At 36.9% G+C, this 13,212-nt stretch overlaps 1 protein-coding gene and 1 pseudogene across 1 annotated transcript in view; one reads left to right on the top strand and one right to left on the bottom strand.

The window, feature by feature from the left end:
• The window catches only part of LOC125873554 (uncharacterized), a 12,141-nt gene extending 6,269 nt beyond the window's left edge, over positions 1-5,872 (top strand). Inside the window, exons 2-4 of the mRNA XM_049554462.1 lie at positions 4,802-5,370; positions 5,474-5,534; positions 5,706-5,872. Coding sequence (XP_049410419.1) covers positions 4,802-5,370; positions 5,474-5,534; positions 5,706-5,872 — 797 coding nt within the window. The remainder of the gene's footprint in view (positions 1-4,801; positions 5,371-5,473; positions 5,535-5,705) is intronic.
• Positions 5,873-9,854: 3,982 nt separating this feature from the next.
• On the bottom strand, positions 9,855-10,390 carry LOC125874470 (uncharacterized; annotated as a pseudogene).
• Between the last annotated feature and the right edge of the window lie 2,822 nt (positions 10,391-13,212).

Here is a 13,212-nt window from a genome sequence, read left to right as displayed (position 1 = left end):
CTCTGCATCCCTTTCCATTTCTCTCTTTAACTGAATCCTCTTCCTAAATTTTTTTTTTTCATTATTTCAATTTTTAACTTTCTTCTCTTTTGTGTTAATTAATCCCAAATATTGATAAATTTTACATTCATATTAGTTTTTTGCTATTTTTTCACTGTCAACTCTTCATCTTCTTTTAGAAAAAATTGATGGTACTTAATTATTTGAGTTGTTTGTTCAATTTTCTGTTAATGATATGAATGACTATATTTTAGTTGAATTCAAAAAAAAAATTTAGAAAGAGTTATTCCTTCGAGGACGATACACAAAATAAAATTTGAAATATAATGTTACAGAGCAGTAGCATAGCCATGCTTATGGATGATATACACACATAAAAAATTCTCTATTATTTTATTACTATAAATTTATAATCTCTTTTGGGTGAATTGAATGATTTTTGGATTGGATTAGCTAGTGGGTTAATTTAACGAAAAATGAAATCAATAGGTGTGCTTTTTTCTTTTTACCCCTTCACTGAGTCTGGTGTATTTTCCAGTTGTCCCAAAAGCAAGAAATTACTTAAACAAAGAAGAAGAAAAAATTAAGTTGCAAAAGTTATGTGTGAGCTTGAATAGGCATCAATATATATGCGATGGACTAAGATCCTCTTATTCAGAAAGAATATGCAGTAAAGAACCAGAGAGGAGTGGGCAAGGAGAGAAGAGAGATGAGTTTGGGGGGGAGATGTTAGTTTTTAACGGAGAATAGTTAATTTTAAGGATCATTTTCTCTACGTATTACACTTTTTGTTCTTTTCTGACTTTCTAAAAGGTCCCCAACATATCGTTAATGTTGAAGTATACATTATTACCAATTCTAAAAAATATTACCAAATTCAAAGACAAAAAACTACAAGGATAATCCAACGACTAATAATATAGAGAAATAAGTAAGGAAACACTTAACTATCTAACTTACCTTCTACCCAAATTTGTGACCTCCATAACCCCTATCTAAGGTCATGTCCTCGGTAAGATTAAGTTGTAACAAATCATGTCTAATCACATCTCCCTAATGCTTCATTCGCCTACCCCTACTCGATCTCTTGAAACCATTCATAGCCAACCTCTCACACTTCTGCACTAAATCATATGTGCATCTTCTCTGTATGTGTCTGAACCATCACAACCTCGTGTAATGACCCTGCAGGTCATTTTTAAAACTTTTTGTCACGACCCAGGGGTACCCCTAGATGTAACATGGCGTATAAAACCCTGAAAGACTCCATACAAGCCACTTATCATATCATAACATAAAGTATAAAACAATAAAGAGCAAAACAACATTTAAGTCCAAAACAGTTTTATAGAAAAAATGGAAGTCTAACTGATGTCTCAACAGTCATATATTACAATCGAATGAGAGTGGGCCTAGCCCATATATCATATTCAAAAAAGAAAATATGAAAGAGAAACTAGAATAAGGAAAGTCCATCCTCGAACCATGAGGACTCACCAAGCTTGGAAAGAATCAAAGTCCAAGCTCTAGCCACTAAAATAGGAACCCTGCCTGACGGACCCTACATTTGAGAAAAATGTAGGCAAGAGTATGCATTAGTACAAAAATGCATCAAGTATGATAGCTATGCATAAAAACATTTAAAACATGCTAAGAAGGACATTTCATTTCATGACATGCAATTGACCAATTAAAACATGGTATAAGAGGGTTAGAAAACATAAGTCATAACATCATGGTCAATGCAAACTAAATCATTTTTTAAGCCTTTGAACACATATGAGATACTTATTTAAGTAACCTTAGTTCATTAATCATCTTGTTGTGGGAAAATTAACCTTAACCGACATAGAGACCATGTGAGCTAAAACATGACCACCCGGTGTCTCCCACACCGAGAAGGGTTGTTCTACTTGCCTAAGGTAGAACCATGAACTTCTAGCTTAAATGGATTCACTAGCTAATCACCCTATGAGGGCACATAGTTTATGGGATAAGGAGATTGTTACTAGAAACCCGGCCTCTACTAACGGGAGAGCTTCCATCTCATGAGACTTCTTCTAGAAACCCAGCCTCTACTAACGGAGAGCTTCAATATCAATGTCAATATCCACACGGTGCTAAGCATAATTCCCACTGAATATTATTTTCTTACCTATTCTCATTATCCATGGAAAGACATGTCATTTTGTCAGTTCAAGCTAGTTAATTAGGATAGCTCTTATCCATTCATTCGATTAGGTGAGAATAGCCTTTCAACCTAAGAATCCTTTCTATGTGAGAAAACCTTTCACATCATGGTTGCAAGTGTTTTATGAGAGTAACCTTTCAACAACAACAACAACATTGGCACTTCACTCTCAAAGCACCCTTACAACATTTACATAGTTTTCATAAGATCATGCATAAACTCATACTATGCCCTTTAAAGGTTCAAAGTTTGTTTTCAATCACCAAATCTAAATTTCAAACATTAGATAGGGATTTTTATCATAAATTCATGTAATTCTATTACTTCATGCTTTAGATCATAAAACTCCTCTTTCATAATCAACAACCCACATTATGAGATCACAATTTGGAAGACATAGGGGTTCACATGGGTTCAAAGGTGAAACATCATAAAAGCATTCTAAATCATCAATTCATGCATATTTAAACATAATCAAATCATTAAGATCAATAATCAAAAGAACCCATGGTGATTGAATAAAACCCTAGCTAATTGGGGAATTCTACCATTTGAAATAGGGGAATTTGGGGACTTTATGAATGAAAGAGATTCATGGATGAAAACTACCATACCTCAAGTCCAATTGCTTATCTTCAATGGAGAATTTGGATCCTTAGCTTGAAACCCTAGGTGAAATCTTCTTCTTCATGTTCTAGAGAGAGAAAATTTGGGAGGAGTTGGTTTTTCTTTTGGGAATTTGGAAGATTGACTGAAATGGGGTGAATTTGGGGGTAAAAAGACTTATATAGGGGTTCTAAATATAGGCAAAATGACATAGTATAGGAACTAATTAATTAGGAAAAAACCAAACTGCCCCTAAGTTAACTGTCAACTTTGACCGACCGACCTACCAACCAAAGAACCCAGTCGACGGACCGTGGATGGACCTACGGTCCGTCCTGGTGAACCGTGGTTGATGGTCAAAGACTTTTTTCTTGACCTATGGTTCCTGGACCACGGGTGGTGGACCCACCTACGGTCCGTAGGTCCAATCGTGATCCATGCCTGGACAATTCCTAAGGCACCCATCCATGGACCCACCTACACTCCGTGGCCCACACCAGGGGTCATGGCTGACCCGAGTGGATGACACCTGGGAGTTTTGAAATCTATTAAGCTTTCCTCTTTTGGATACGTGGTGTTACACTTTTGGAAAAATTATCATTTTGCCCCTCTCGATAGTTTTCCCAAGTTATGCTTTTTAGTTTATGAAGTTGGTTTTAAAATTGGATTGGAAAGTTGAAACTTTTGGAAGTTTTAGAGTTTTGGACACCTCAAGTTGTTAAAAGTGGCTTTTGACAACAATCGGAACTACGAGTATCGAAAGGGTCTTTAGTTTGTTACATCAGCTCCAGAATGCGGAATTTGGTCTAGAAGTGTAGGTTTTTTCAATTATGGAGTCCTTTTCGTGGATTTGAGCCCTTGAGTTGGAAGTTTAAGTTTAATTAGGCCAAGTGTTGACTTTGGTCAACATTCGGAGTTTGAACGCTAGGATTGGAATTCCGATGACACCACTGGATTCAGGGGATGATTTTAGTCCTACGTGAGGTCTTGGTTGAGTTTTCAAAGGTTCCGAGGGCAGTTTAATGTTTTTGAGTAAAAGTTTGTTTATTGCGACTTAAACGGATAATGGGTCAAAGAGACTTCGTATCTGTGTTCCGACGTTCCATTGAGTCTGGAACGTCGAGTTTGGTTGGGTAGCATATATGGCTTGTGTGTGTGAAATTCCAAATGAATCCCGAGGGTTCATTAGGTGATTTTGGTGAGTCTTGGTGTTTGCTGATATGTTGTATCTGATGCATGTTAAGTAATCTTTGTGATCGCAAGGCTCTTGGTTGCGGCCACATTGGTATATGGTCTTGTGCTTCACGATCGCATGGAGGATATTGCAATCGCAATAGCATCTTGAGCATCGTGATCGTGTAGCCTTGTGTCGCAATTGCGATGGTCAATTAATGAGTTGACCAATATTACTCATTGCAATTGTAAGGTATCGGGTCGCGATTGTGAAGGGTAAAAGTGACTTGGATAGATTCTTCTTTCCAAAATCGGGGATTCATCCTCATTTCACCATTTTTGAGCTTTGGAAGCTCGGTAAAGGCAATTCTAAAGGGGCTTTTCGAGATTCTTCAATTGGGTAACGATTTTTAACTCCCCATCTTTATTACCCACTGTTTACTTCAAGATTTTATTACCCCATCAGTAGAGGCTATTTAATTCCTAATTTTGAAGTCAAACTTTTTGAGTTTTCTCAAGAATTTGGATTTTTAAGAAAATGGTGATTTGAGCTTGGTTTCCTATTCATAACAAGTATCTAGTCAGTCCACACAAATTTTTATTTTTTTTCTTCCCTTTTGGTGGATCTTTTTATTTTTGAAGTGAATTTTGTCCATGATTATACAGTCTGTGCACGTAGTCAGGGACAGAGCTTCGTTGAAAAATTACTCCATATAGATAGGGAAAATGATTTTTTTTGCGTATCGTAAGTTGTTGAATCTGCTTGAAATCCTGGCTCCACCCACTACTGATAGTTTACTAACCTTATGCCAATTTTTTTTCATTATTTAGATATTGGTTTTGACTCAGATACGAAAGAGAGGACTACATCTTCAGGGACAAAAATGCAGCCTTTACTGTCTGATTCTCCTTTCGGAGCCATTACTTGTAAGGCTGGTAACCGAATCTGTAGAAGTTTAACAGCAGAAAATCCTTTGACGGGCACCAGATTTTGTGATCTCTGTTGCAGTGAGCCTGGTTTTTGCGGAGACTGCTGTTGTATACTTTGCCGTAAGCTTATCACTTTGGACTATGATAGGTACAGTTACATCCGATGTGAAGCTACAGTAGTTGATGGCCACATATGTGGACATGTTTCCCATCTAGAGTGTGCTCTACGAGGTTACATGGCTGGGACAGTCGGAGGAAGCATCAATTTGGATGCAGAGTATCTCTGTCGATATTGTGATTCAAGGACGGATTTGGCTCCACATGCTTTGAAGCTTTTAAACATTTGCACATCTGTTGCTTCTTATGCTGACATCGAAAAGATTTTGAATGTTGGCATTTGTATTTTGCGTGGCTCACAAAAAAGTAGTGCAAAAGAGTTGTTGCATCGTATTGAATCAATCAATGCAAAGGTATAGCTAATTGATTAATGGTACTTTGTTTCCTATGATGCTATCTTTTTTCCAGTTTTGAGGTTTACAGTTACTAGAATGACCAATTTGATAATCATATCAGCTTATGAAAGGAGTCAGCATTCAAGATGCATTCAAAAAGGAAATCTGTGTGGATAGCACTGGTAACTTCTCTGCCTTGTCATAGTCGTGTTTGTGTTGACCTATCACTTTGACTTGAATATCTGTATTTGAGCAAGATATTTATGTGCAAATGTGTTTATTTTGTTTTAAGTATTGTCTATTTCATGATACAAATATATACATCTGCGCATTGTAAGTTTTGTCTATTTCAGTGCTTCCTGTTGTCAACAAATACCAAAAACACTTGGTGCAAACTAAACTGCAATATGACCCGAAAATAAAATTGGAGAGCCTTGGAAAGAGTATGAAAGAGGAATTATTTATTGCACAACCAGTGCATCAGTTAAATGCTATCCAACTGCTCCTTGGTCCTAACTAGATGAAGGAAATGAATAGCTTCCTTATTAAGAGTTTGGAACTTTGGTATAATCAGCATAAAGACAAAGGAATGGATCACTCAAGGATCTCTTGTAGGGTGCTGTTTTGGTCAATTGCAGCAATAACATCCCCTGGCATAAAGAGTTCTGCCCAGCCCCTACAGCATAGAATTGAATGTCACATCCATGATCTGTCTCACCATATTAGTATGTGAAACCACAGAGGATGGTGTGGGGTGAGGAGGTGAATCGAAATTATTTTCGAATGTTAGTCAAGTTATAATTGGTCGACTGTTGATTTCTTCAAGTTGACTACCCTAGAGTTTAGACAATTAGATAAAACAACATATTATATAAGGCATAAAGAGATAAAAGACACAGTTGACACAAATTTTTATACTAGTTCAGATCACCAATGTGGTGCCTAATCCAGTCCCTTCGGGTTACAAGGTTTCCTTAGAGTTTGAGTGTTTATGGTTAGACAGATTGCCTGTTGTGGACTCCTTGACCTGAAATATTCCAATTTACTTGTTGGCCACATCCTATAGTCTTATAGTTTTCTAATCTCTCCGTTTCTTTTCTTTTCACTAGTAAACTATAGTGAATACACTGATAAAAGAGTGTCTAGGGTTTTTGCCCAAGGGAAGTTGCACAACCTTCTTTTTATAAAACAGAAAAGTAGTCGAAAGATAATCTTATTCATTCAGTACCCAAACTTTAAATACGACAGATTAAGAACAACCTACAGCTAAACTTAAGGAAACCAACTACTACCTGAACTCCTAAACAATAGGGGGAGTCTTATATTGATACTCTAAAATAGTATTAATTATGGTAACTAATAATTACAGTAACTAATGCTTAATACACCCACTCAAGTTAGGCATAGTGCAACAATGTCTAACTTGGAACAACACTGTTCAAAGGCTGGTTTTGGCAAGGGCTTGGTAAATCATAAATGTATCGGCAAGTTGATCACAAGTGTGAGTGTGTGTGTGACAAGAACCTGGTGTGCTTGAACTTGGTTCCTAACATAACAGAAGTCCACAGCAATATGTTTCATACAGCTACGAAACACTAGATTATGACAGAGATAAGTGACACCAACATTGTCACAAAAGATTGTGGGTGTATTTGGAATGGTGATACGCAATTCATTGAGCAAGTTGCGCACCCATATGAGTTTGACAAGCGCATTTGCAACTGATTTGTACTCTGCTTCAGGATGAGCGAGCTACAGCTTGTTGGTTTATTGATGTTAGATTGTCTTGACAAAACTTGGCGACAGAAATCATGTTTTTTTTATTGATGGAGGACAAAGAGTGTTAGAAAGCCTAAAAGCAGAATTAGATGCTTGTATAAGAGATGAACCAGTATGAGTAATAGGAATGGTTTTACAGTCACCCATGGATATGCCCTCATTGCCTGTATACTCTTCAAGATTGTGCGGATCAGTGGTGACATGATGAGTCGCACCAGAATCCAAAACCCAAGACCAGAAGCAAAGTTGGCCTTAGCTTCAAAATGGCTGTGCGATTCGGAATAACATACATCTGCAGTGTGACCTAATTTTTGGCACAATTGGCAGCAGACAGATGGTCTCGAATTCGACATTCAGTTTTGCTGACTGTTGTTGCTGGACTGTTGAGTTACAGGTGGTTTCCATTGTTGATTGTTGAAGTGACGATTGTTCCTATTAGACTGAGGTGGCATGTTCATCTTCTGTGTGAGAGCAGCTGTGATTATGGAAGATGACTTCTCAAGATCCTGGTGCTTGAGAAAAAGCTCATAATATGTGAGCTTGTGAAACAACTCTCCAAAACTCAAGGAAGAATCCCTTGATCTTATGGAAGCCGAGATTTCACGGTACTGAGGGCCAGTCCGCTTAAAATCTTAACAATAAGTTCATCATCTGTTCATGGTGATCCAACAACTTTGAGCGCATCAGAGAGAGCGCGAACCTCTTGTAAATATTCCGTAACGGATTTTAGAAGCTTTCTTAAGATTTTACAATTGGTCTCGCAAGCTAAAAATACGAGTGTAGCTCTTATTTGCGTAGGCCATGTGAAGAAGTTCCTAGGCTTTCTGAGCGGATGGAGCCGTGGCAATAGTTGGCGCAATGGTAGGATCAACAGATGTCGTCATGGTTTATTGAATCAGTTGGTCCTGAGAGAACCAGAGTTGATGCCAAAAATTAGGCAGTAGAATGTTATCGTGGATAAGATTCATTGGTGGTGCCGGTTTTGATCCGTCAAGATGTCCCATAAGTTGATGGCTATTGAGTAGCATCACAAGTTGGGCTTTCCAAGTTGAGAAATTGAGGTTACCTTGCAATTTGATAGGTAACTGAGATGCAGGATTAAATTGTAACACATGAATGATAGAGGGAGCGGCAGAAGCACTGCTGTTGGAAGCAGTAACATCACCAGAAGTGACAACCGAATGGATTGTTTCGCCAGCCATAGATGGGAAAAAAAATAATCTGACTCGTGAGAGGTTATGATGGCTCGGATATCATATAAAATCAGATAAAGAAAGTAGTCAAAAGATAATCATATTCATTTAGTACCCAAACTTTAAATACGACAGTAAGAACAACCTACAGCTAAACTTAAGTAAACTAACTACTACCTGAACTCCTAAACAATAAGGGGAATCTTCTATTGATACTCTAAAACAGTTTTAGTTACCGTAACTAATAATTACAATAACTAATGCTTAATACTTCTGTGATGATGATCTGCTTTTATATTGCTTGGCTGCTTCTTTACCGTTGCTTGGACAGAATTGAATTGATATCAATTCGTTGATCTTCAATTAATCTCTGATCTGGAATGTCACTAAGATTGATCAGAGAAGAAGAAAAGTTGCGCAATCTTCTTATCTGGTTTTCAGTGTTTTGCTCTTAAGGTAACCCAAGGGATTTTCTCCTTCAATCAAGGTATTCAAATTTGTCCCAGTGTCCTGTTCTTTCTTGTGGTTAGTGTGTGCTCTTTTTCCTTCATTCAAATCTATCTTAGACAAGTCATTCTTCCTTGATTCATGCCTTCTTTTCACAGATTTTGGATGTCTCTTTTTTTTGGCGCAGATCATTTAGGATTAGTGGCATCATTAAAACATATGTTAAAATATAAGTTAATGAAGCTAACAATACGTGTTATTGGTTCTCTGCCTTTATCATACCGCTCAGCTTTACTGCAGCCTATATGTTAGGCTGATATATCCAAATAGATATTGTTGTTATTGTTCTTGTGATTCTTATTGCTGGGCTTGATGTGTAACCATTTTTTCTAAGGATGATGTCTATATGTTGTCTTTCGTATTTCTGGAATTCTGGTTCAGTGCTCAATAAATCTTGTGGCAGGAACATACACTACTCTATTTCTAATGTCATGTAAAATTCTTTTAATCCTTCAAATTTTGGACAATGGTTTTCATGAAGTTAATTTCTGAATTATTACAGCTAACTCTGGTACCTCGCAAGATCAAAATCTCAGTCAGAATCAAAAGACACTGGATGATACCAATCTGCCTAAACTCTGATTGCAAAGTTACTCAATGTTGATGGGAGGTAACAAGTACACAGTGGAATGATGCAAGCTAGTTTGGACAGCATCATCATAAAAATGATTTGATACATTGCTACTCGTTCATTTATACATCATCACCATGTGCTCGAACAGAAAGAGCCCAAGTTTATTCATTATGTGGATGAATTATATACCTTGTTTAAGTAAACATACATATTTATATGTTACAATTGGCAAGGACTTGTTGTTTTGCGTGTACTATTTCAAACAACTTCGAACAAATGGTGTTCAAAGTTAGTCTCGAGAAAGTGTAACTTTATACAATGTTTGAAGTTTTATATGGCTGAACTTTAGATATATCATGATTGAAGTTTCGTCATTTTTGTTTGAAAAAACATCTACTCTGGTGTGCTAGTAATTTGTGTAATTGATACATCAAATGTGAAAAAGTTAACTATTGTACAAGAACAAGTTGGTCAGCGTCTCTCCAAACACCTCTAGATCCATTATCAAACTCTCCACGGCCATGGTCATCCTTGGGCGCCGTCACAATAAGCTCTCCGTCCACAATACCTCTGTGGCCAGCTCCGGCATAGTCGAAGCAGGCAACCTGTACCTCCATGTATCCACATTCAATTGTTCATCGTCATCACCGTCTCCATTTCCCTTCCTCACAACGATCTTCATTACCCCAGGATGAATCTCTACTGCCTGTGCCCTCACTTGTCCATCCCCAGCTCCTTCTAGTTCGATTTTCGCCATGAAACAGAAGAATCCTTCCTTCTCTTCCACCGCCGCATCTGCGTCAAAACAGAACGGCAATTCCAGAAAGTAGTTAAATACGTGAGGAAGTCTCCGGAGTTTCTTCATTGAGGAATTAGGAATGTGTTTTTGCTGTTCTGAAAAATTAGAATGAATTCCTCCAATGTTTGGTTTCAGGTAGAGAGGATGTACTCTCATACCCTGAATTGTTGGGGTTGAAACGATCAGAAGAAGAAGAAAAATGGTGATTGATAATTGCATTTGTTTTTTGGTTGTATTTTTTAAAGGGATTTTGGGTTATAAAGAGAGGTTCTAAGATATGAAATAGCTGGGGAGGTAGATTTAAAATAGTGAACAGGATCGAGCTTGAGGCGGTGGAGATTTCTTCGGAAACAAGAAAAACAAGAGAATTATTTTTAACCAGATTTGGTTTGATATAGAATGAAAAATACTGTGATAATCGAAAACACATAAGCAATATAAGTAAAATAGTGTAATAGTCGAAAACACATAAACAATATAGGTTAAGAACCGCAAGAGTATGGCAAGTACAATAGGAGGCACTAACAAGCCTAAACCTTCGCAAGACTAGACAATTCTCCACCCCTGTTATTTCTCAACCCTAATATACGACCTTCACTCCTCCTTATGTAGAGTCATGTCTTCGGTAATATAAAGATTTTCCATGTCATGTCTAATCACTTCTCACAATGCACCTTCTTTGTACATGCTCAAACCATCTCAATTTCTCTTCCTCGTTTTATCCGCCACAAAAGTCACTCCCACCTTTTCTCGGATAACCTCATTCCTAATTTTATTGCTCTTGATTTGATTCATTGCATTAAATAATAAACATTATACTATATTAACAACTTAAACTTATATTTGGCTCACAACTATATAAAATTTTACTTACAATTATACCCTTGGACAAGATAAACTTTGCAGAAATTGAAAAGGAATTACCAAAACATTGGTAACAAGTACAAATGTTTATACCATAAATTTATTTCTTCTAACTAAAACATGCTGGGAATTCAGAACTCAAATTTGATTTCATCCAAATATTTCAAATGGAGATGAACAGTTAACTTCCCCTGTGTTAACCCTCTATAACTAGCTTATGTTGAAATCTGTACATCATCCCTGAATAACTGAAATGCAAATGGAGCCATAATATATACAAGCAGCTTGGAGGTAATACCAATTCCAGCTAGAGATTTGGTGCATGACTCATTCAGCTATGATGCAAGACTCCGTGTATCAAGGAGAGAGCAGCAACACAGAAAGACGCCCACATAGTTCTACTTTTCGCATTAATTTAGCTACATGCAAGGGGCATTTGTGAGGGCTACTTGGTCAATTGAAGAAAGCTCAAACATCCATGTTCTCCTTGTGACGCATCCTATGCCTGCGCTGAGACCTTTTCTGGTTATAGTTATGCCTTCTAGGCGGTTAGCTAAATGTGTCAGGATGATGAATATCTTGGACACTTGCTGAAGACCTAAATATGCAGTCAAATGGAGCTTCAATTGCCTCCAGAACATCAGCTCCTGCACTCATCTACATTTATGAACAAAGACTCCAGTTAACAAATAACTTACAAAGTTGCATATTCAGCTATGGCAAAGGGTGTGTTAGGTATGGAAGAAAACATTTTCCAGAAAATGTTTTCTAATCTTTTGGTATGCCCCGAACTACCAAAAGCATTAATGTATACCGAAGAAACTACAAAAAAGGAAATAATCATTGGAGGCATACCAATAGTTAAAATATATCAAGGAAATGAAAATATCACTTTAGGAATAAAATGGCTAGAACAAGTAAAACCATATAATCTAGAAGACAAACAATTAATAATAAATTATGAAAATGAAAGAGCAATAATAAAAAGGACTTTAGTATGATAAAAATATGAAAATATACATACTTGCAAAGATAATAATAGAAGGATATTACAACAGATATTATACACCAATGATAGATACGGGAGCAGAAACTAATATATGTAAATACAATTGTTTACCAGAAGATAAGTGGGAAAAATTAAAAACACCGATAGTAGTAACATGATTTAATAATGAAGGAAGCATGATCACATATAAGGGAAAAAAAATATAAAAATACAAATATGGGATAAGATATTAACTATAAAAGAAATATATAACTTTGAATTGACTACAAAAGATATGCTATTAGGAATGCCATTTTTAGAAAAATTTATACACATCATAGAATATTCAGGTATAAGTCTAAGTAAAAAGAAAGCAGATATAATGAAAAATCAAATAGAATTCTTAGGAATACAAATTGATAAAAACGGAATAAAAATGCAAACACATATAGTACAAAAAATAATTAACTTAAATGAACAACTAGACACAAAAAAGAAATTACAATCATTCTTAGGACTAGTAAATCAAGTAAGAGAATTGTCACGCCCCGAGCCTACACCCTGGGCGGGACCGGCACTCGGAGACCATTGTTGGCCCCAAGCGAACCCTTGGCCTGGCTTTCTTAACTCAGCGGAAACTTATCTCAAAAGCATAACTCAATGCAATGAAAGGTTATAAACAACCAACTGATAAAATATGGCCAAAAAGGCAACTCGAGTCTCAAAATAGAATAGTAATATATATACATAGATGAGAGACTCAAAACTAACTGACTGACTGTCTGACTGTCTGACTGTCTATGAAGCCTCTAAAATACTGAGATGGATGTTGGGACAGACCCCGCAACATCCTAATAACACAAAACTTAAGAACATAAATAATTGAGTCCTCTAGAATGTAAGGAGGCTCACCACTGACTCTGGAGTGCTCAGCTGGATCAGCGGCGTACTGGATGTGATCTTGGGTACCTGCGTATGCATCATAAAACGATGCAAGCCAACTGGCATCAGTACATGGAATGTACGAGTATGCGAGCTGGACTGCTAAACAACAACTTAAGCTTGAAAGGGATACAAAAGAGAACTTACCTTGGCTCTGTTCAACTCAAGAATAACTGAACTCAATATAAAGCAATGAGACTCATGCCATATACAT

The sequence above is a fragment of the Solanum stenotomum genome, chromosome 8 (assembly GCF_019186545.1).
Source record: "Solanum stenotomum isolate F172 chromosome 8, ASM1918654v1, whole genome shotgun sequence".
Lineage (NCBI taxonomy): Eukaryota > Viridiplantae > Streptophyta > Magnoliopsida > Solanales > Solanaceae > Solanum > Solanum stenotomum.
This window is presented reverse-complemented; position numbering and strand designations above follow the sequence as displayed.